Source organism: Oncorhynchus mykiss, chromosome 15, assembly GCF_013265735.2.
Source record: "Oncorhynchus mykiss isolate Arlee chromosome 15, USDA_OmykA_1.1, whole genome shotgun sequence".
Classification (NCBI taxonomy): domain Eukaryota; kingdom Metazoa; phylum Chordata; class Actinopteri; order Salmoniformes; family Salmonidae; genus Oncorhynchus; species Oncorhynchus mykiss.
In genome coordinates, this window is record NC_048579.1 from 44,544,870 (window position 1) to 44,565,060 (window position 20,191).

Consider the following 20,191-nt stretch of genomic DNA (forward strand, 5'->3'; position numbering starts at 1 on the left):
CCTGCATTGCTTCCTGTTTGGGGTTTTAGGCTGGGTTTCTGTACAGCACTTTGAGATATCAGCTGATGTATAAATATAATTTGAATCACCGACTACGATGAGACAGCCTATAGGGGGGAGGTCAGAGACCTGGAAGTGTGGTGTCAGGACAACAACCTCTCCCTCAATGTGAGCAAGACAAAGGAGATGATTGTGGACTACAGGAAAAGGAGGGCCGAGCACATCCCCATTCTTATTGACGAGGCTGCAGTGAAGCAAGTTGAGAGCTTCAAGTTCCTTTGTGTCCACATCACCAACAAACTATCATGGTCCAAGCCCACCAAGACAGTCGTGAAGGGGGCACGACCGTACGGCAAACGGTACCGGAGCGCCAAGTCTATGTCCAAGAAGCTTATACACAGTTTATACACAGCTTCTACCCCCAAGTCTACTGAACATCTAATCAAATGGCTACCCAGACTACTTGTATTGCCTACTTGCATTGCTCTTTAATTATTTGTTACTTTTATAAAAGAAATGTGTAGGTATTTTTCTTAAAACGGCATTGTTGGTTAAGGGATTTTAAGCAAGCATTTCACTGTAAGGTCAACACCTGTTTTATTCGGCGCATGTGACAAATACAATTTGATTTGATATAGCCGTACATGGTTCTGATTTCTGGGTGTGTGCGTGCGCGTTCTTGCAAGTAGAAAAACATGTTGACTCACCCTACTTGAAGAGAAACGCCAATGCCACCCTCCTCTATTTCATGTTGACGAAACGGTCTATCATTGTGATACAGTACACGCTTTTATTTTTTGTTGTCCTAGGCTAACTGGCTAAAATGCTTGCTCGCTAGCCTAACTGCCATTCAGGGGCAACGTTAGCTAGTTAACATTAGCCTTATACATCTAGCTACATATTGAACTTCCATCCTCTCAGGCCAGGGGCACAACAATATATGAATTAATGGTTGGATCAGAATCACCGTTATAATCATGGGCCAGTACAGAGAACTAAGTAAAATCTCCAACCATGGCTAATTTAGGAAAGGGACCATTTTAGCTAGCTAGCTAGCCACAACACAACGAGATGCAAGAATTAAAGTGTTTCTGTCAATGACGTATGCTCTCAATGGGATTTGATAGGAGTGACGCCAAATCCAAGCTGGCTTCCCTTTACACTTTATTTTGGTGCGCCAGGGCCATTCACAGTAGAGCTCGCTCAGTTTAGCTCAACGCTATTTTATACTTTTTTTGTCAAGGGAGGCCAGATGCTCGCTGGCTTCCCTTGCCTTCAATGCTACAGGCAGCAACAATGTCATACTTGTTTGGACCAGACAGTATCAGATAGATGGTCTACACCTAGAGAGACAGGGGGGGGGGCGCTGTTTCGCTCGCTCTGATGTTTTCTCCTGTGAGATACATTCAGCCTCTTACGAATTGAAGGAAAATGATGAAACAGAGAGAGACGAAAGATGAATTAATGAATGTTTTTTTATTGGTAAACTTCTGGGGGGACTCTGGCTTCCCTTGGCATCCATGAATACAAGTCAGTGTGTGTAACAACTATTTGTCATTGAAAAGTGTTTTTCATGGTTGCAAAGGGACGCAAATGCCCCCGCAATTCAAGTACGACCCGTGTGTCTATATGAGGCGTGTGTGTGTTACCTGGGTAAGGCCCTTCCGTCCAGATTGTGCTTCTTGAAGATGTCCACATACGGAGGGAGCTCCACATAGTGTATGAGCCAGTCCTCCACCTCCTCCACTGTCCAGTTGTACACTACACACACACACACACACACGCACACACGCACACACGCACACACGCACACACGCACACACACACACACACACACACACACACACACACACACACACACACACACAGAGAAAGATTAATTGAGTAAGAGCACTGGCTGATCTCTGGCTTTCTCCCAAATGGCACCCTGTTCCCTATATAGTGCTCTACTTTTGAACAGAGCCCCGTGGGCCCTGGTCAAAAGTAGTGCATTAAATAAAGAATAGAGTACCATTTGGGACGCAACCCTGTCTATCTGGGTCCTACTCTGTCTCTCTGTATCTACCGTGCTAATCTGCTCTAACACAAACAGCTGTCCCAACGCATTGCACACTCACTGACTGACACAAAACAGCCTATTGGAGGACTGTCTGTCCCAATGGACAAACAAGAAACACCTGGATTTATGACAGTGTGAATGATCTCAGGCTTATCCTCCCTCCTCCACAATCCCATCTTAGTCCCTTCACCCCTCGCTCCCTCCCAGATACCCCCCTCCCGCCCTCATTCCCTCCGTACCGTCCGAGGCCCTCCATACGTTCCACATGTCCTCTACACTGATGAGCAGGTCTGCTCCATGGAAACTGTTGTGTTTCCCTTTGGGGTCATGGTACTTCAGATCCTCCCTCAGGAACTAACAGAGAGTGAGAATGTTTTAATTACATACCATAAATACATATTGCTACTGTATGAGGCACAGCGGTACAATAAAATGGGTATACTACGATACTACACTATAGTAGTAAACTGTAACAGTAATAAATATTATGAGGCTGGTGTTGCGGGTGCTGGGGTAAGCTATGTGTTTTGCCTAACATTGTGAAGAACTGTTCATATCCTCAGCCACACAAGCAGACAAACAGAAACACACAGAAACACACATACACACACACGAGAAACACACAGACACACACACACACACACACACACACACACAGAAACAAGAAACACACAGGATTAAGACAGCTGTTCTGAGCACTGCCAGAGTGTTTGCAGGGACACACAAGGACAGGGGGGGGGGGGATCGCTAGTTACATATTCGTAATATTATTTTGGCCGATATTACATCAATACTTTGATTCCAACTGTCAATTAAAATTAAAAATGTAATCCTATAGCTTCTTCTCCATCTTCTTTTTAAATAGTGAGCCAACCTGTTTTGAGCACTTTTATTTCCATGACTGATCAAAACTCACTTCTCATGCTTTCTCTTGTCTTTCTCCTGGAGAAACTGAGTGTACAAAACATTAAGAACACCTTCCTAATATTGAGTTGCACCCCCTTTTGCCCTCAGAACAGCCTCAATTTGTCATGACATGGACCACAAGGTGTCGAAAGCGTTCCACAGGGATGCTGGCCTCATGTTGAAACAAAGCTTCCCATTGTTGTGTCAAGTTGGCTGGATGTCCTTTGGGTGGTGGACCATTTTTGATACACACAGGAAACTGTTGAGTGTGAAAAACCCAGAAGTGCTGCAGTTCTTGACACTGGTGCGCCTGACACCTACTACCATACCCCGTTCAATGGTACTTAAATCCTTTGTCTTGCCCATTCACCCTCTGAATGGCACACATATACAATCCATGTCTCAATTGTCTCAAGGTTTAAAATCCTTCTTTAACCTGTTTCCTCCCCTTCATCTACACTGATTGAAGTGGATTTAACAAGTGACATCAATAAGGGATCATAGCGTTCACCTGGATTCACCTGGTCAGTTTACATCATGGAAAGAGCATGTGTTTTTAATGTTTTGTACACACAGCGTATAGTGAGCAATATGTTTGGAACATCAAATTGCAATAAAATTGCAGTATCAAATCACAATTCATATAGAATCATGAGAATCACAATACATATCATATCGGCACCTACGTATTGTTGATATATCGTATCGTGAGGCCCCTGGCAATTCCCTGCCCTAGTGCTGGATTACATCTCATATGGTGTCCAGGAAACTGACACCTCTTGAAAAAACAGCCTTGAGCTTCAATGTGGCCCTGACCTTCGGAGAGAGTACAGTGTGTGTGTGTGTGCATTGTTATGTGTGCATGTATCTCACCCCGTCTGTCTCGCTCATGTCCACGGTTCCATCCGCATCATCATCCATCAGTTTGTGGATGCTACGGATCGCCTCGAAACTCAGCAACGCATTCTCATCCTGGCACAGAATCACATCTATCATACACAGTTCTATGGAGAGAGGGAGAAAGTGGGGGCAGAGAGAGAGAGGAAGAGAGAGGGGGAAGAGTGGGGAAGAGAGAGAGAGAAAGTGAGAGAGGGGAGGGGGAGAAAGAATGAGAGAGAGAGAGAGAGAGAGAGAGAGAGAGAGTGAGTGAGAAAGTTAGAGAAGCAAACAGTATCTGTTTACACTAGGCAAATTTCAACCTATCCATCAACACAGCCAACAAAGTGGCCTTCAGGGGAACTGACAGAGGGAAGAAATTACTATGCATTTAGAAGTATGTGTGTGTGTGAATGTGTGTGCACACAATGCATGTGTGCGTGTAGTATTGGCCAAGTGAATGTGCAGGGCTACGGGGTTAGACCTCATGATCTAACTATAAAATAAACTGGTCTTAATAGACTAGGAACCACACACAGTCCCCATTGGGAAAATGAGTACAGTGATGTGATACTTACAGTATACAGTGCATTCAGAAAGTATTCAGACCCCTTGACTTTTTCCACATTTTGTTACATTACAGCCTTATTTTAAAATTGATTCAATCGTTTTTTCCCCCTAATCAAACTACACACAATGTCCCATAATGACAAAGCAAAAACTGCGAAGCACCTTTGGCAGTGATAACAACCTCAAGTCTTCTTGGATATGACTCTACAAGCTTGGCACACCTGTATTTGGAAGTTTCTCGCATTCTTCTCTGCAGATCCCCTCAAGCTCTGTCAGGTTGGATGGGGAGTGTCACTGCACAGCTATTTTCAGGTCTCTCCAAAGATGTTAGAACGTGGTTCAAGTTGGGCCACTCAAGGACATTTAGAGACTTGTCCCAAAGCCACTCCTTCGCGTCTTGGCTGTATGCTTTGGATCATTGTTCTGTTGGAAGGTGAACTTGCCCCAGTCTGAGGTCCTGAGCGCTCTGGAGCAGGTTTTCATCAAGGATCTCTCTGTACTTTGCTCCGTTCATCTTTCCCTCGAACCTGACTAGTCTCCGAGTCCCTGCCGCTGAAAAACACCCACACAGCATGATGCTGCCACCACCATGCTTCACCGTAGGGATGGTGCCAGGTTTCCTCCAGACGCGACACTTGGCATTCCGGCCAAAGAGTTCAATCTTGGTTTCATCAGACCAGAGAATCTTGTTTCTCATGGGCTGATAGTCTTTAGGTGCCTTTTGGCAAACTCCAAGCGGACTGTCATGTGCCTTTTACTGAGGAGTGGCTTCTGTCTGGCCAATCTACCATAAAGGCCTGATTGTTAGAGTGCCGCAGAGATGGTTATCCTTCTGGAAGGTTCTCCCATTTCCACAGAGGAACTCTAGAGCTCTGTCAGAGTGACCATCGGGTTATTGGTCACCTTCCTGACCAAGGCCCTTCTACCCCGATTGCTAAGTGTGGCGGGGCGGCCATCTCTAGGAAGAGTCATTAAGAATGGCAACTGTGTTCTTGGGGACCTTCCCCAGATCTGTGCCTCGACACAATCCTGTCTCGGAGCTCTACGGACAATTCCTTCGACCTCATGCCTTGGCTTTTGCTCTGACATGCACTGTCAACTGTGGAACCTTAGATGGACAGGTGTATGCATTTCCAAATCATGTCCAATCAATCAATTTAGCACAGGTGGACTCCAATCAAGTTGTAAAAATATCTCAAGGATCATGTAAACAGGATACACCTCAGCTCAATTTTGAGTCTATTAGGGGTCTGAATACTTATGTAAAAATAGTTTGTTTTTATTTTTTTAGAAATGTTCTACAATATCTAAAAACGTGTTTTTGTTTAGTCATTATGGAGTACTGTGTGTAGATTGCTGAGGATTACAAAATTTAAAAAACATTTACCATAAGGCTGTAACGTAACAAAATGTGGAAAAAGACAAAAGGTCTGAATACTTTTCCCGAATGCACCGTCTGTGATGTGATCCAATGTGATGCTATGCGACACTATTCTATGCTAATAGATGCTTTGACAACCACTTTCAAGTGTCTGCCTTGGGACCAAAACGTTGTGGGTTCAATGTCCCTTACAGACAGGCCTGCTTTCATTGTACACAGCACACAAGTCTTTGTACGCTGCTGTGAGTCTGACAACAATTATAAACATGTTATTATTTTATTTTACTGAAATGTACACTGATTGCAGAAAACATTGAGGACACCTGCTCTTTCCATGACAGATTGAACAGGTGAATCCAGCTGAAAGCTATGATCACTTGTTGAAGTCAGTTATTAAATCCACTTCAAATCAGTGTAGATGAAGGGGAAGAGACAGGTTAAAGAAGGATTTTTAAGCCTTGAGGCAATTGAAACATTGATTGTGCATATGTGCCATTCAGAGGGTACATGGGCAAGGCAAAATATTTAAGTAACTTTGAACGGGGTATGGTAGTAGGTGCCAGGCGCACCGGACATCCAGCCAACTTGATACAACTGTGGGAAGCAGTCAACATGGACCAGAATCACTGTGGAACGCTTTCGACACCTTGCAGAGTCCATGCCCCAACCAATTTAGTCTGTTCTGAGGGCAAAATGGGGGGAGTGGGAGTGCAACTCAATAGTAGGAAGGTGTCCTTAATGTTTTATACACTCAGTGTATGTTGTGGGGACGGCAGGTAGCCTAGTGCGTTAGAGCGTTGGGCTAGTAACCGAAAGATTGCTGGATCGAATCCCCCGAGCTGACAAGGTAAAAATCTCTAGTTCTGCCATTGTTAACCATTGTTCCCTGGGCGCCGTGGATGTCGATTAAGGCAACCCGCCGCACCTCTCTGATTCAGGTTGGGTTAAATGCGGAAGACACATTTCAGTTGAAGACATTCAGTTGTACAACTGACTAGGTATCCCCCTTTCAAATCCAAACCAAATGTATTTGTCAAATACACATGGTTAGCAGATGTTGATGCGAGTGTAGTGAAATGCTTGTGCTCCTAGTGCCGACAATGCAGTAATAACCAACGAGTAATCTAACCTAACAATTCCACAACAACTACCTTATACACACAAGTGTAAAGGGATAAAGAATATGTACATAAAGATATATGAATGAGTGATGGTACAGAACGGCATAGGCAAGATGCAGTAGGTGGTATAGAGTACAGTATATACATATGAGATGAGTAATGTAGGGTTGTTTAAAGTGGCTAGTGATAAATTTTTACATAAATTTCCATTATTAAAGTGGCTGGAGTAGAGTCAGTATGTTGGTAGCAGCCACTCAATGTTAGTGGTGACTGTTTAACAGTCTGATGGCCTTGAGATAGAAGCTGTTTTTCAGTCTCTCGGTCCCTGCTTTGATGCACCTGTACTGACCTTGCCTTCTGGATGATAGCGGGGAGAACAGGCAGTTGCTCGGGTGGTTGTTATCCTTGATGATCTTTATGGCCTTCCTGTTACATCGGGTGGTGTAGGTGTCCTGGAGGGCAGGTAGTTTGCCCCCGGTTGTGCAGACCTCACTACCCTCTGGAGAGCCTTACGGAGCAGTTGCCGTACCAGGCGGTGATACAGCCCGACAGGATGCTCTCGATTGTGCATCTGTAGAAGTTTGCGAGTGCTTTTCGTGACAAGACGAATTTCTTCAGCCTCCTGAGGTTGAAGAGGCGCTGCTGCGCCTTCTTCACAACGCTGTCTGTGTGGGTGGACCAATTCAGTTTGTCCGTGATGTGTACGCCGAGGAACTTAACTTACTACCCTCTCCACTACTGTCCCGTCGATGTGGATAGGGGGGTGCTCCCTCTGCTGTTTCCTGAAGTCCACAATCATCTCCTTTGTTTTGTTGACGTTGAGTGTGAGGTTATTTTCCTGACGCCACACTCCAAGGGCCCTCACCTCCTCCCTGTAGGCCGTCTCGTCGTTGTTGGTAATCAAGCCTACCACTGTAGTGTCTTCCGCAAACTTGATGATTGAGTTGGAGGCGTGCATGGCCATGCAGTCGTGGCTGGAAAGGGAGTACAGGAGAGGGCTCAGAACGCACCCTTGTGGGGCCCCAGTGTTGAGGATCAGCGGGGTGGAGATGTTGTTACCTACCCTCACCACCTGGGGGTGGCCCGTCAGGAAGTCCAGTACCCAGTTGCACAGGGCGGGGTCGAGACCCAGGGTCTCGAGCTTGATGACGAGTTTTGAGGGTACTATGGCGTTAAATGCTGAGCTGTAGTCGATGAACAGCATTCTCACATAGCATTCTCACATTCTCACACTCTACTTTGTCTCTATACTGATGCTTAGCTTGTTTGATTGTAGCTATTCCCTCCGCAAGGCAATGTTTGTATTCGGTCATGTTTCTGGTCACCTTGCCCTGGTTAAAAGCAGAGGTTCGCACTTTCAGTTTTGCGCGAATGCTGCCATCAATCCACGGTTTCTGGTTTGGGAATGTATTAATCGTTGCTGTGGGTATAGCATCGCCGATGCACTTTCTAATGAACTCGCTCACCGAATCAGCGTATTCGTCAATGTTGTTGTTGGACGCAATGGGGAACATATCCCAATCCACGCGATCGAAGCAATCTTGAAGCGTGGAATCAGATTAGTCGGACCAGCGTTGAACAGACCTGAGCGTGGGAGCTTCTTGTTTTAATTTCTGCCTGTAGGCTGGAAGCAACTAAATGGAGTCGTGGTCAGCTTTTCCAAAAGAAGGGCGGGAGAGGGCCTTATATGCGTCGCGGAAGTTAGAATAACAACAATCCAGGGTTTTACCAGCCCAGGTAGCACAATCGATATGCTGGTAGAATTTAGGGAGTCTTGTTTTCAGATTAGCCTTGTTAAAATCCCCAGCTACAATGAATGCATCCTCAGGATATGTGGTTTCCAGTTCACATAGAGTCAAATAAAGTTTGTTCAGGGCCATCGATGTGTCTGCTTGGGGGGGGGAAATATATACGGCTGTGATTATAATCGAAGAGAATTCCCTTGGTAGATAATGCGGTCGACATTTGATTGTGAGGAATTCTAAATCAGGTGAACAGAAGGACTTGAGTTCCTGTATGTTGTTATGATTACACCACGTCTCGTTAATCATAAGGCATACCCCCCCGCCCCTCTTCTTACCAGAAAGATGCTTGTTTCTGTCGGTGCGATGCGTGAAGAAACCAGCTGGCTGCACCAACTCCGTTAGCGTCTCTCGAGTGAGCCATGTTTCCGTGAAGCAAAGAACGTTACAGTCTCTGATGTCTCTCTGGAATGCTACCCTTGCTCGGATTTCATCAACCTTGTTGTCAAGAGACTGGACATTGGCGAGTAGTATGCTAGGGAGTGGAGCGCGATGTGCCTGTCTCCGGAGCCTGACCAGAAGACCGCTTCGTTTGCCCCTTTTACGCGCGTCGTTGTTTTGGTTCGCCAGCTGGGATCCGATCCATTGTCCTGGGTGGAATGCAAAACACAGGATCCGCTTCGGGAGAGTCATATTCCTGGTTGTAATGACGGTGAGTTGACGTTGCTCTTATATTCAGTAGTTCCTCCTGACTGTATGTAATGAAACCTAAGATTACCTGGGGTACCAATGTAAGAAATAACACGTAGGAAAACTAAATCCTGCATAGTTTCCTAGGAACGCGAAGCGAGGCGGCCATCTCTGTCGGCGCCGGGAGAAATGTGTGTGTGAGCGTGAGAGATGTTACTAACTGTGGGATTCTTTAACCTGCTTAGCTCATTGGACAGGTCAGAGTCCATGTTTGAAGTTGTTGAGTGGTATGGTGGTTTGGCAGTATGCTGTAGATGTAGGCCTATTTGTTCCAGAGTAGAGACACCCACAGTAGCTACTGTAACTGAAAACTGGCAGTGTCTGCTGTGGCAGTTGGGAAGGGGCAAGTTACCGGAATGTCTTGTATTGTATTTATAATGTATTGGCTTTTTAAGAGAATTGACATGAGTGTGTTCTTGTATTTAAAAAAAATAAAAAGTACATTCTTAGTAGATTTAATCTGTCAATGTTCATCTCAAAGTGCACCAGATTGATGCACTTAGCTGTAGAAATACAATTTTCCTTCTTCTGGGGGAGACCCCTGGACCCGCCTACTAGGGTTCCCCATTGGGCCACAAATGTCCTCAAATCCTAGAAACATCTCTGCACACTCACACAGCCAAAACCATTCTAGCTATATAGCCAAGGTTATTTCCATGTACGAGGACCCATGAGCACCAACATGTGAAGTTCATAGGAGCATGACAAATTGGGTGTCAAATTACATTTGAGAAATGAAGGTATATGTAATTTTTCAATCATTTTCCATCCCAAAAATGTTGAATAAGTAAAGGCTTTGATATCTTGTCAAACAAATGGAAAAGGGGTCTTATGAAACATCTACCAGAAAAAGTCTTAACAGGAATTAGACATGCTTTAAAACACAATAACGCTGAAGTAAAGACCCTGTCAACTAATACCAACACTTTTACTTAGTTTTGGAGAAATGATTCTGCCTTCTGTAAGTTTAAGAAACCTTCCCTTATGCCTTGAGATTATGTTACTAAAAACCCACATATCTTGAAGATAATGAAAGTTCACAGAAGTAACAAGTAAAAGTAGACCTATTAATTACTTACAGATTATTTTTAATTAATTATTAAGTGATAAATAAAATTAAACAGAATTCCTGAAATAATCTGTAACGGAATTTCTGCAATTGAATTGGCACCAATGGGAAATCATAGAAGTCACAAACCATAGTTGGGTCACCTGCTAGGACTTTCTGTCATCTGGTGGTCAAAGCAAGAGTTTGAAATGTCTGGACATCCCCTCCCTCTCTTCTCTCTCTCTGCAATTAATTCCACCGGTCCCTGCTCTTACTGACACCTACCCATGAGCCCCCTCTCTTTCCATTTACTGTAAGTAAGCAGCATAGCCACTGAGCACTGACGGGACACCGGACGTCCATTTATGTATAAAAGTTGTTTCAATTTGGTGAGTCCGCCCTGGCCTCGATTTCAATGTCCATATACTTCGGGCCAGCCTTGATTTCAATGTTCACAGACGTCTGGACCGACCTTCATTTGGCCTAAACATAGATGACCATTTTTGGTTCAGATTTGGTCCGGTCCAAATCTGAACCTATCATAGACATCTAAGTTTCACAAGTTTGTACATTACAGTAGAGCACAGAGTACAGCACAGTATAGCTCAGTACATTACAGTACAGTAGAGCACAGTAGAGTACTCTATAGTAAAAACAAGTAGACTATAATTCAGTAGAATAGAGTCGTGTAACGTTAAGTACAGTACACTGTAGAGCACAGTAGGGTTGATTATACTGTACTGAACTATACTACACTATATTCTACTGTTCTGTAATGTACTGTACTCTACTCTACTGAGCTCTACTGTGCTGTACTTTGATGTGCAAACTTGTGAAACATAGATGTCTATGATTGGTTCAGATTTGGTCTGGTCCGGACCAACCAAATGTGGTCTTGTTTGGGGGCAGAGCTCATTCAAATAATAGCCAGTGTAATACCCAAATATGCCATATGGATTTCCCCCTAATCCACGAAACACACACGTGGCACCGTACACTAGATGCAGAGAAAGAGGTGAGGAGTAGCATTCCTTTTGGAATGAAAAGAGAAAACAAGTGGATGTTAGCGAGAGGCCACAGTGCATTCCTTTCCAAATGAAGAGAGAGAGCATGAGAGGAAGGGAGAAGGACATAGACGAGTTAAATGATTTTCCTAAATGAATTGTGCCTTCCCATAATTACACACACACTGTTCTCCCGTTGTGTGTGTGTCAAGAGATCGGAGGAGTCTGACAGAGAACTTGAGCCATGAGGATTTATACAGCGTTCTGTATAGACAGGTCATATCTCTCCCTCCCTCCAATTCAATGGGCTTTACTGGCATGGGAAACACATGTTAAGATTGCCAAAGCAAGTGAAGTAGATAATATACCAAAGTGAAATAAACAATAAAAATGAACATTAAACATTAGTCACAGAAGTTCCAAAAGAATAAAGACATTACAAATGTCATATTATGTACAGATGAAGTCGAAAGTTTACATATACCTTAGCCAAACACATTTAAACTCAGTTTTTCACAATTCCTGACATTTAATCCTAGTAAAAATCCCCTGTTTTAGGTCAGTTAGGATCACCACTTTATTTTAAGAATGTGAAATGTCAGAATAATAGCAGAGAGAATGATTTATTTCAGCTTTCATTTCTTTCATCACATTCCAAGTGGGTCAGAAGTTTACATACACTGAATTAGTATTTGGTAGCATTGCCTTTAAATTGACTAACTTGGGTCAAATGTTTTGAGTAGCCTTCCACAAGCTTCCCACAATAAGTTGGGTGAATTTTGGCTCATTCGTCCTGACAGAGCTGGTGTAACTGAGTCAGGTTTGTAGGTCTCCTTGCTCGCACACACTTTTTCATTTCTGCCCACATGTTTTCAATAGGATTGAGGTCAGGGCTTTGTGATGGCCACTCTAATACCTTGACTTTGTTGTCCTTATGCCATTTTGCCACACCTTTGGAAGTATGCTTGGGGTCATTGTCCATTTGGAAGACCCATTTGCGACCAAGCTTTAATGTCTTGAGATGTTGCTTCAATATATCCACATACTTTTCCTCCCTGATGATGCCATCTATTTTGTGAAGTGTCACCATTCCCTCCTGCAGCAAAGCACCCCCACAACATGATGCTGCCACCCACATGCTTCACAGTTGGGATGGTGTTCTTCGGCTTGCAAGCCTACTCCTTTTTCCTCCAAACATACTGTAACGATGGTCATTATGGCCAAACAGTTATATTTTTGTTTCATCAGACCAGGAGACATTTCTCCAAAAAGTACGATCTTTGTCCTCATGTGCAGTTGCAAACTGTAGTCTGGCTTTTTTTATGCCGGTTTTGGGGCAGTGGTTTCTTCCTTGCTGAGTGGCCTTTCAGGTTATGTCGATATACGACTCGTTTTACTGTGGATATAGATACTTTGTACCTGTTTTCTCCAACATCTTCACAAGGTCCTTCGCTGTTGATCTGGGACCGATTTGCATGTTTTGCACCAAAGTACATTCATCTCTAGGAGACAGAACGCGCCTCCTTCCTGAGGGTTATGATGGCTGTGTGGTACCATGGTGTTTATACTTGCCTACTATTGTTTGTACAGATGAACGTGGTACCTTCAGGCATTTGGAAATTGCTCCCAAGGATGAACCAGACTTGTGGAGGTCCACAATTTCTTTCTGAGGTCTTGGCTGATTTATTTTAATTTTCCCATGATATCAAGCAAAGAGTTTGAAGGTAGACCTTGAAATACATTCACAGGTACACCTCAAATTGACTCAAATGATGTCAATTAGCCTATCTGAAGCCATGACATCATGGTATTTTCCAAGCGGTTTAAAGGCATAGTCAAATTTGTGTATGTAAACTTCTGACCCACTGGAATTGTGATACAGTGAATTATAAGTGAAATAATCTGTTTGTAAACAATTGTTGGAAAAATGCCTTGTGTCATGCACAAAGTAGATGTCCTAACCAACTTACCAAACCTATAGTTTGTTAACAAGAAATTTGTGGAGTTGTTGAAAAACGAGTTTTAATGACTCCAACCTGAGTGTATGTAAACTTCCGACATCCGCTTGTAACGATGTCCAAATGGTTAAAGTACAAAAGAGAAAATATGTGTTTGTTCTTCACTGGTTGCCCTTTTCTTGTTGCAACAGGTCACACATCTTGCTGCTGTGATGGCAAACTGTGGTATTTCATCCAGTAGATATGGGAGTTTATCAAAATCAGGTTTGTTTTCGAATTCTTTGTGGGTCTGTGTAATCTGAGGGAAATATGTGTCTCTAATATGGTCATACATTTGGCATGAGGTTAGTAAGTGCAGCTAAGTTTCCACCTCATTTTGTGGCCAGTGTGCACATAGCCTGTCTTCTCTTGAGAGGCAGGTCTGCCTACTGCAGCCTTTCTCAATAGCAAGGCTATGCTCACTGAGTCTGTACATAGTCAAAGCTTTACTTAAGTTTGGGTCAGACACAGTGGCCAGGTATTCTGCCACTGTGTACTCTCTGTTTAGCATTCTAGTTTGCTCAGTTTTTTGTTGATTCTTTCAATGTGTCAAGTAATTTTCTTTTTTTTTCTTGTGATTTGGTTGGGTCTAATTGTGTTGCTGTCCTGGGACTCTGTGGGGTCTGTTTGTGTTTGTGAACAGAGCCCCAGGACCAGCTTGCTTAGGGGACTCTTCTCCAGATTCATCTCTCTGTAGGTTATGGCTTTGATATGTAAGGTATGGGAATCTCTTCCTTTTTAGGTTGTTGTACAATTTAACAGCTCTTTTCTGGATTTTGATAATTAGCGGGTATCGGCCTAATTCTGCTCTCCATGCATTATTTGGTATTTTATGCTGATATACAGAGGATATTTTTGCAGAATTCTGCATGCAGTCTCAATTTGGTGTTTGTACCATCTTGTGAATTATTGGTTGGTGAGCGGACCCCAGACCTCACAACCATAAAGGGCAATGGGTTCTATAACTGATTTAAGTATTTTTAGCCAGATCCTAATTGGTATGTCGAATTTTATGTTCCTTTTGATGGCAGCAGCATACTACCCTGCATACCACTGCTGGCTTGCTTCTGAAGCCAGTAGGAGGTACTCTTTCCTCTGGTCTAAATAATATCCCAATTCCCCAGGGCAGTGATTGGGGACACTTCCCTGTGTAGGGTGTCTTTTGGATGGGACGTTAAACGGGTGTCCTGACTCTCTGAGGTCATTAAAGATCCCATGGCACTTATTGTAAGAGTAGGGGTTAACCCCGGTGTCCTGGCTAAATTCCCAATCTGGCCCTCAAAACCATAACGGTCACCTAATAATCCCCCGTTTATGATTGGCTCATTCATGCCCCTCCTCTCCCCGGTAACTATTCCCCAGGTTGTTGCTGTAAATGAGAATGTGTTCTCAGTCAACTTGCCTGGTAAAATAATGGATAAATATATATATATGTTTTTTTAAACATAGAAGGCCCTTCTTGCCTCGTTCACAGCTTTGTGGAAGTTACCTGTGGCGCTGATGTTTAGGCCATGGTATGTATTGTTTTTTGTGTGCTCTACGGCAACGGTATCTCGATGATATTTGTATTTGTGGTTCTGGCGACTGGACCTTTTTTGGAACACCATTATTTTGGTCTTACTGAGATTTACTGTCAGGGCCCAGGTCTGGCAGAATCAGTGCAGAAGATCTAGGTTCTGTTGTAGGCCCTCCTTGGTTGGTGACAGAAGCACCAGATCATCAGCAAACAGTAGACATTTGACTTCAGATTCTCTCTCTCACACAGTGTATGCTGGGAGTTTTTTGGAGTTTGAGTGTTTGGTTTGGTGGGCTCTGTCCTAAGTTATTTTCTTGATTCTCTCCTTGGTCTTTCTTTCAATTCTTCTTTTCTATGGTGGAGGGTTAATGCACTGTATGTTTTACCGGTAATCACTGGGTTTTTTTCAAAGTTAGGGTGGAAGAGGGCCGAGTTTTAGTTTCCTGGGGTTTGGAAGGCGTGGTGTGCGTGATGGCTTCTCAGCCTAGCGTGGAGGAGACGCTGTCGTTATGGCATGAATTCAGGTGTGTTCCTGAGAATGGAGTTAAGGTGGAGGAGGATCTGCTCGCGATCGGTGAACAGGAAGGAACTGAAATGATACATTCCGCTTCCAGAATGAACAAAGCTGTGGTTGTGTTCATGAAAAGAGCAAATTTGGTGGGTAGGTTCATTGCTCGTGGAATATTTGTAAGGGGTGTGTTGGTGCCAATTTCACCTCTTTCTACCCCTTCGACAAGGGTGGTTAAGGCAAATTTGCCTCCGTTTGTTAGGGATGATCAATCAGGAAAGAACTGAGTGGGCAGGTTTTCAGGCAGATGCCGTTAAGCATGTTGTTTCGTTCCGGAGGCAAGTGTTCATGTTTCTGAATAAGAATGACCAACAGCTAAATGTGCATTTTAAAGTGAGGCATGGTGAGGGGCTATACGCAGGGTTTGCCAGCACAGATAGTCTACTGTGTTTTGAGTGTGGGGATTTGGGGCATAAGAGATTTGCATGCCCACATAATGTCATGTACTGTCATGTTGTGTCTTGTCTCTGTCCTTTCCCTTCACCCTGTCTCCCTCTGCTGGTCGTTGTTAGGTTACCTTTTCTCCCCCGCTTTCCCCCAGCTGTTCCTTGTCTCCTCTGACTACCCATTCACCCCGTTTCCCACCTGTTCCCTTTTTCCCTCTGATTAGGTCCCTATATCTCTCTCTGTTTCTGTTCCTGTCCTTGTCGGATTCTTGTTTGTTGTGTTTCATGCCTGAGCCAGACTATCGTCATGTTTGCTGTAACCTTGTCCTGTCCTGTCGGAATCTGCCGGTCTATCTGAGCCTACCTATGTTTGGTTATTAAAGAAGCTCTGTTTAAGTTAGTTCGCTTTTGGGTCCTCATTCACTCACCCTAACACATAAAGGCTGTAAACAAGGTGAGGGTACGAATTGACTAGAACGAATTGCAAAAATCGCTGAAGTTGGAGACTTTTATCTCCCTCACCAACTTTAAACATCTGCTATCTGAGCAGCTCACCGATCGCTGCAGCTGTACATAGTCCATCGGTAAATAGCCCACCCAATTTACCTACCTCATCCCCATTCTGTTTTTATTTATTTACTTTTCTGCTCTTTTGCACACCAGTATCTCTACCTGCATATGACCATCTGATCATTTATCACTCCAGTGTTAATCTGCAAAATTGTAATTATTCGCCTACCTCCTCATGCCTTTTGCACACAATGTATATAGACTCTTTTTTTTCTTATTTTTTCTACTGTGTAACTCTGTGTTGTTGTCAGTTCACACTGCTATGCTTTATCTTGGCCAGGTTGCAGATGTAAATGAGAACTTGTTCTCAACTAGCCTACCTGGTTAAATAAAGGTGAAATAAAAAAATACAAAAATAAAAGGGTACAACGTGCGGGGGGCAATGAGACGCAGGCTTAACAAAAGGTCATGCCAGGGATGGTGGTGTAGCTGAGGCTGGGCCTAGTCAGGCTATCGATTGTGGTGTAGCTGAGGCTGGGCCTAGTCATGTTATGGATGGTGGTGTAGATGAGGCTGGAAGGAGGAGGGTGTCAAGCAGAAGAGGAAAAAGGGGGCCTACTACTACTCATCTATCCGTGACATAACCAGCGTCAAATACAGTTCCCCCACACTGGCACTCCCATCCCGTAGTTAAACTCCTAGCTAAGTGGCTAGAAACCTTCATACCGGATTATGTAGTGTTTACATAGACCCTTCATAAGCGCTACGTATTAGCTAAGGCAAACTGTGAGTGATATTGTTTAGCTATGGCTGTGAGGGGTGGATAGGACTCTGCTTCTACTCAGGGAGACGGACAGGCAGTAGGATTCCTGCAGTGATGGGCTGCTACCCAAATGGAACTATATTATCTACATAGTACACTACTTTTTACCAGAGCCCTATGGCCATATAGGAAAAAGGGTGCCATTTGAGGAGCAACCATGTACTGTAGCAGACCTATCAGACAGCAGGGGTAAATATTAGGATTAGTTTCCACCAGAGCAGAGCAAGGCTTTGTACCAAATAGCACCCTATTCCCTTTATAGTGCAATGTAGTAAACAAAGGTTCAATCAGTAAGACTGGTCTGAATGCTCAATTAAATTCATACAGGAATAGTGCTGAGCGATTAACCAACATTTCATATTTTTGTTTTGTTATTAAACAACTAATTGACTGACGTCGGATCAATTACTTAAATTCCATTTTGTTCGTTTTTTTGTGAGCCCATTCACAAAATAAACCAATAACTACTATATGTGGGACACTGGGATGAAGGGAGGTTTCACTCTTGCCAAAACCTGTAAAGGGAATAGGGTACTGGGCTCTGGTTAAACGTAGTGCACTGTAAAGGGAATAGTGTACTGTGCTCAGGTTATACGTAGTGCACTGTAAAGGGAATAGGGTACTGGGCTCAGGTTAATTAAAAGTAGTGCACTGTAAAGGGAATAGTGTACTGGGCTCAGGTTAAAAGTAGTGCACTGTAAAGGGAATAGTGTACTGGGCTCAGGATAAAAGTAGTGCACTGTAAAGGGAATAGGGTACTGGGCTCAGGTTAATTAAAAGTAGTGCACTGTAAAGGGAATAGGGTACTGGTCTCCGGATAAACGTAGTGCACTGTAAAGGGAATAGGGTACTGGGCTCTGGTTAAACGTAGTGCACTGTAAAGGGAATAGGGTACTGGGCTCAGGTTAAACGTAGTGCACTGTAAAAGGGAATAGGGTACTGGGCTCAGGATAAACGTAGTGCACTGTAAAAGGGAATAGGGTACTGAGCTCTGGTTAAACGTAGTGCACTGTAAAGGGAATTGGGTAGTGGGCTGAGGTTAAACGTAGTGCACTGTAAAGGGAATAGGGTAGTGGACTGTGGTTAAACGTAGTGCACTGTAAAGGGAATAGGGTACTGGGCTCTGGTTAAACGTTGTGCACTGTAAAGGGAATAGGGTACTGGGCACTGGTTAATTAAAAGTAGTGCACTGTAAAGGGAATAGAGTACTGGGCTCAGGTTAAACGTAGTGCACTGTAAAGGGAATAGGGTACTGGTCTTGGGTTAAAAGTAGTGCACTGTAAAGGGAATAGCGTACTGGGCTGTGGTTAAACGTAGTGCACTGTAAAGGGAATAGGGTACTGGGCTCTGGTTAAATGTTGTGCACTGTAAAGGGAATAGGGTACTGGGCTCTGGTTAAACGTAGTGCACTGTAAAGGGAATAGGGTACTGGGCTCTGGTTAATTAAAAGTAGTGCACTGTAAAGGGAATAGAGTACTGGGCTCAGGTTAAACGTAGTGCACTGTAAAGGGAATAGGGTACTGGTCTCGGGTTAAAAGTAGTGCACTGTAAAGGGAATAGCGTACTGGGCTGTGGTTAAAAGTAGTGCACTGTAAAGGGAATAGGGTACTGGGCTCAGGTTAAACGTAGTGCACTGTAAAGGGCATAGGGCACTGGGCTCAGGTTAATTAAAAGTAGTGCACTGTAAAGGGAATAGAGTACTGGGCTCTGGTTAAAAGTAGTACACTGTAAAGGGAATAGGGTACTGGGCTCTGGTTAAAAGTAGTGCACTGTAAAGGGAATAGGGTACTGGGCTCTGGTTAAAAGTAGTGCACTGTAAAGGGAATAGGGTACTGGGCTCAGGTTAAACGTAGTGCACCGTAAATGGAATAGGGTACTGGGCTCAGGTTAAACGTAGTGCACTGTAAATGGAATAGGGTACTGGGTTCTGGTTAAACGTAGTGCGCTGTTAAGGGAATAGGGTACTGGGCTCTGGTTAAAAGTAGTGCACTGTGGGAATAGGGCCCTGGGCTCTGGTTAAATGTAGTGCACTGTAAAGGGAATAGGGTACTGGGCTCAGGTTAATTAAAAGTAGTGCACTGTAAAGGGAATAGTGCACTGGGCTCAGGTTAAAAGTAGTGCACTGTAAAGGGAATAGTGTACTGGGCTCAGGATAAAAGTAGTGCACTGTAAAGGGAATAGGGTACTGGGCTCAGGTAAATTAAAAGTAGTGCACTGTAAAGGGAATAGGGTACTGGTCTCCGGATAAACGTAGTGCACTGTAAAGGGAATAGGGTACTGGGCTCTGGTTAAAAGTAGTTTACTGTGGGAATAGGGCCCTGGGCTCTGGTTAAAAGTAGTGCACTGTAAAGGGAACAGGGTACTGGGCTCTGGTTAAATGTAGTGCACTGTAAAGGGAATAGGGTACTGGGCTCTGGTTAAACGTAGTGCACTGTAAAGGGAATAGGGTACTGGGCTCTGGTTAAACGTTGTGCACTGTAAAGGGAATAGGGTACTGGGCTCTGGTTGAAAGTAGTGCACTGTAAAGGGAATAGGGTACTGGGCTCTGGTTAAACGTAGTGCACTGTAAAGGGAATAGGGTACCGGGCTCAGGTTAAAAGTATTGCACTGTAAAGGGAATAGGGTACTATGCTCAGGTTAAACGTAGTACACTGTAAAAGTAATAGGGTACTGGGCTCTGGTTAAACATAGTGCACTGTAAAGGGAATAGGGTACTGGGCTCAGGTTAAAAGTAGTGCACTGTAAAGAGAATAGGGTACTGGGCTCTCTGAAGTCTATTTCAGTTCCACATAACTTCCTGTAGCAGTGTCACCACATGTCAGAAACCAGGAAACTGTGGGGGTGAGAAACACAGAGCCTCCCACACTATCTCTCCAGCGTCGCTAGATACACGCACACATGACCCACGCACACACACGGCACAAACACACACAC

At 44.0% G+C, this 20,191-nt stretch overlaps 1 protein-coding gene across 6 annotated transcripts in view; it reads right to left on the bottom strand.

Annotated features, from left to right (window-relative positions):
• LOC110490120 (stromal interaction molecule 1) overlaps positions 1-20,191 on the bottom strand; it is a 106,102-nt gene that overhangs the window by 64,757 nt on the left and 21,154 nt on the right. For all 6 annotated transcript variants that reach the window (XM_021563300.2, XM_036944419.1, XM_036944417.1 and 3 more), the window contains 3 exons: positions 3,839-3,969; positions 2,299-2,413; positions 1,650-1,761 (listed from right to left, as the gene is read on the bottom strand). In XM_021563300.2, the coding sequence (XP_021418975.2) occupies positions 1,650-1,761; positions 2,299-2,413; positions 3,839-3,969 (358 nt within the window). The remainder of the gene's footprint in view (positions 1-1,649; positions 1,762-2,298; positions 2,414-3,838; positions 3,970-20,191) is intronic.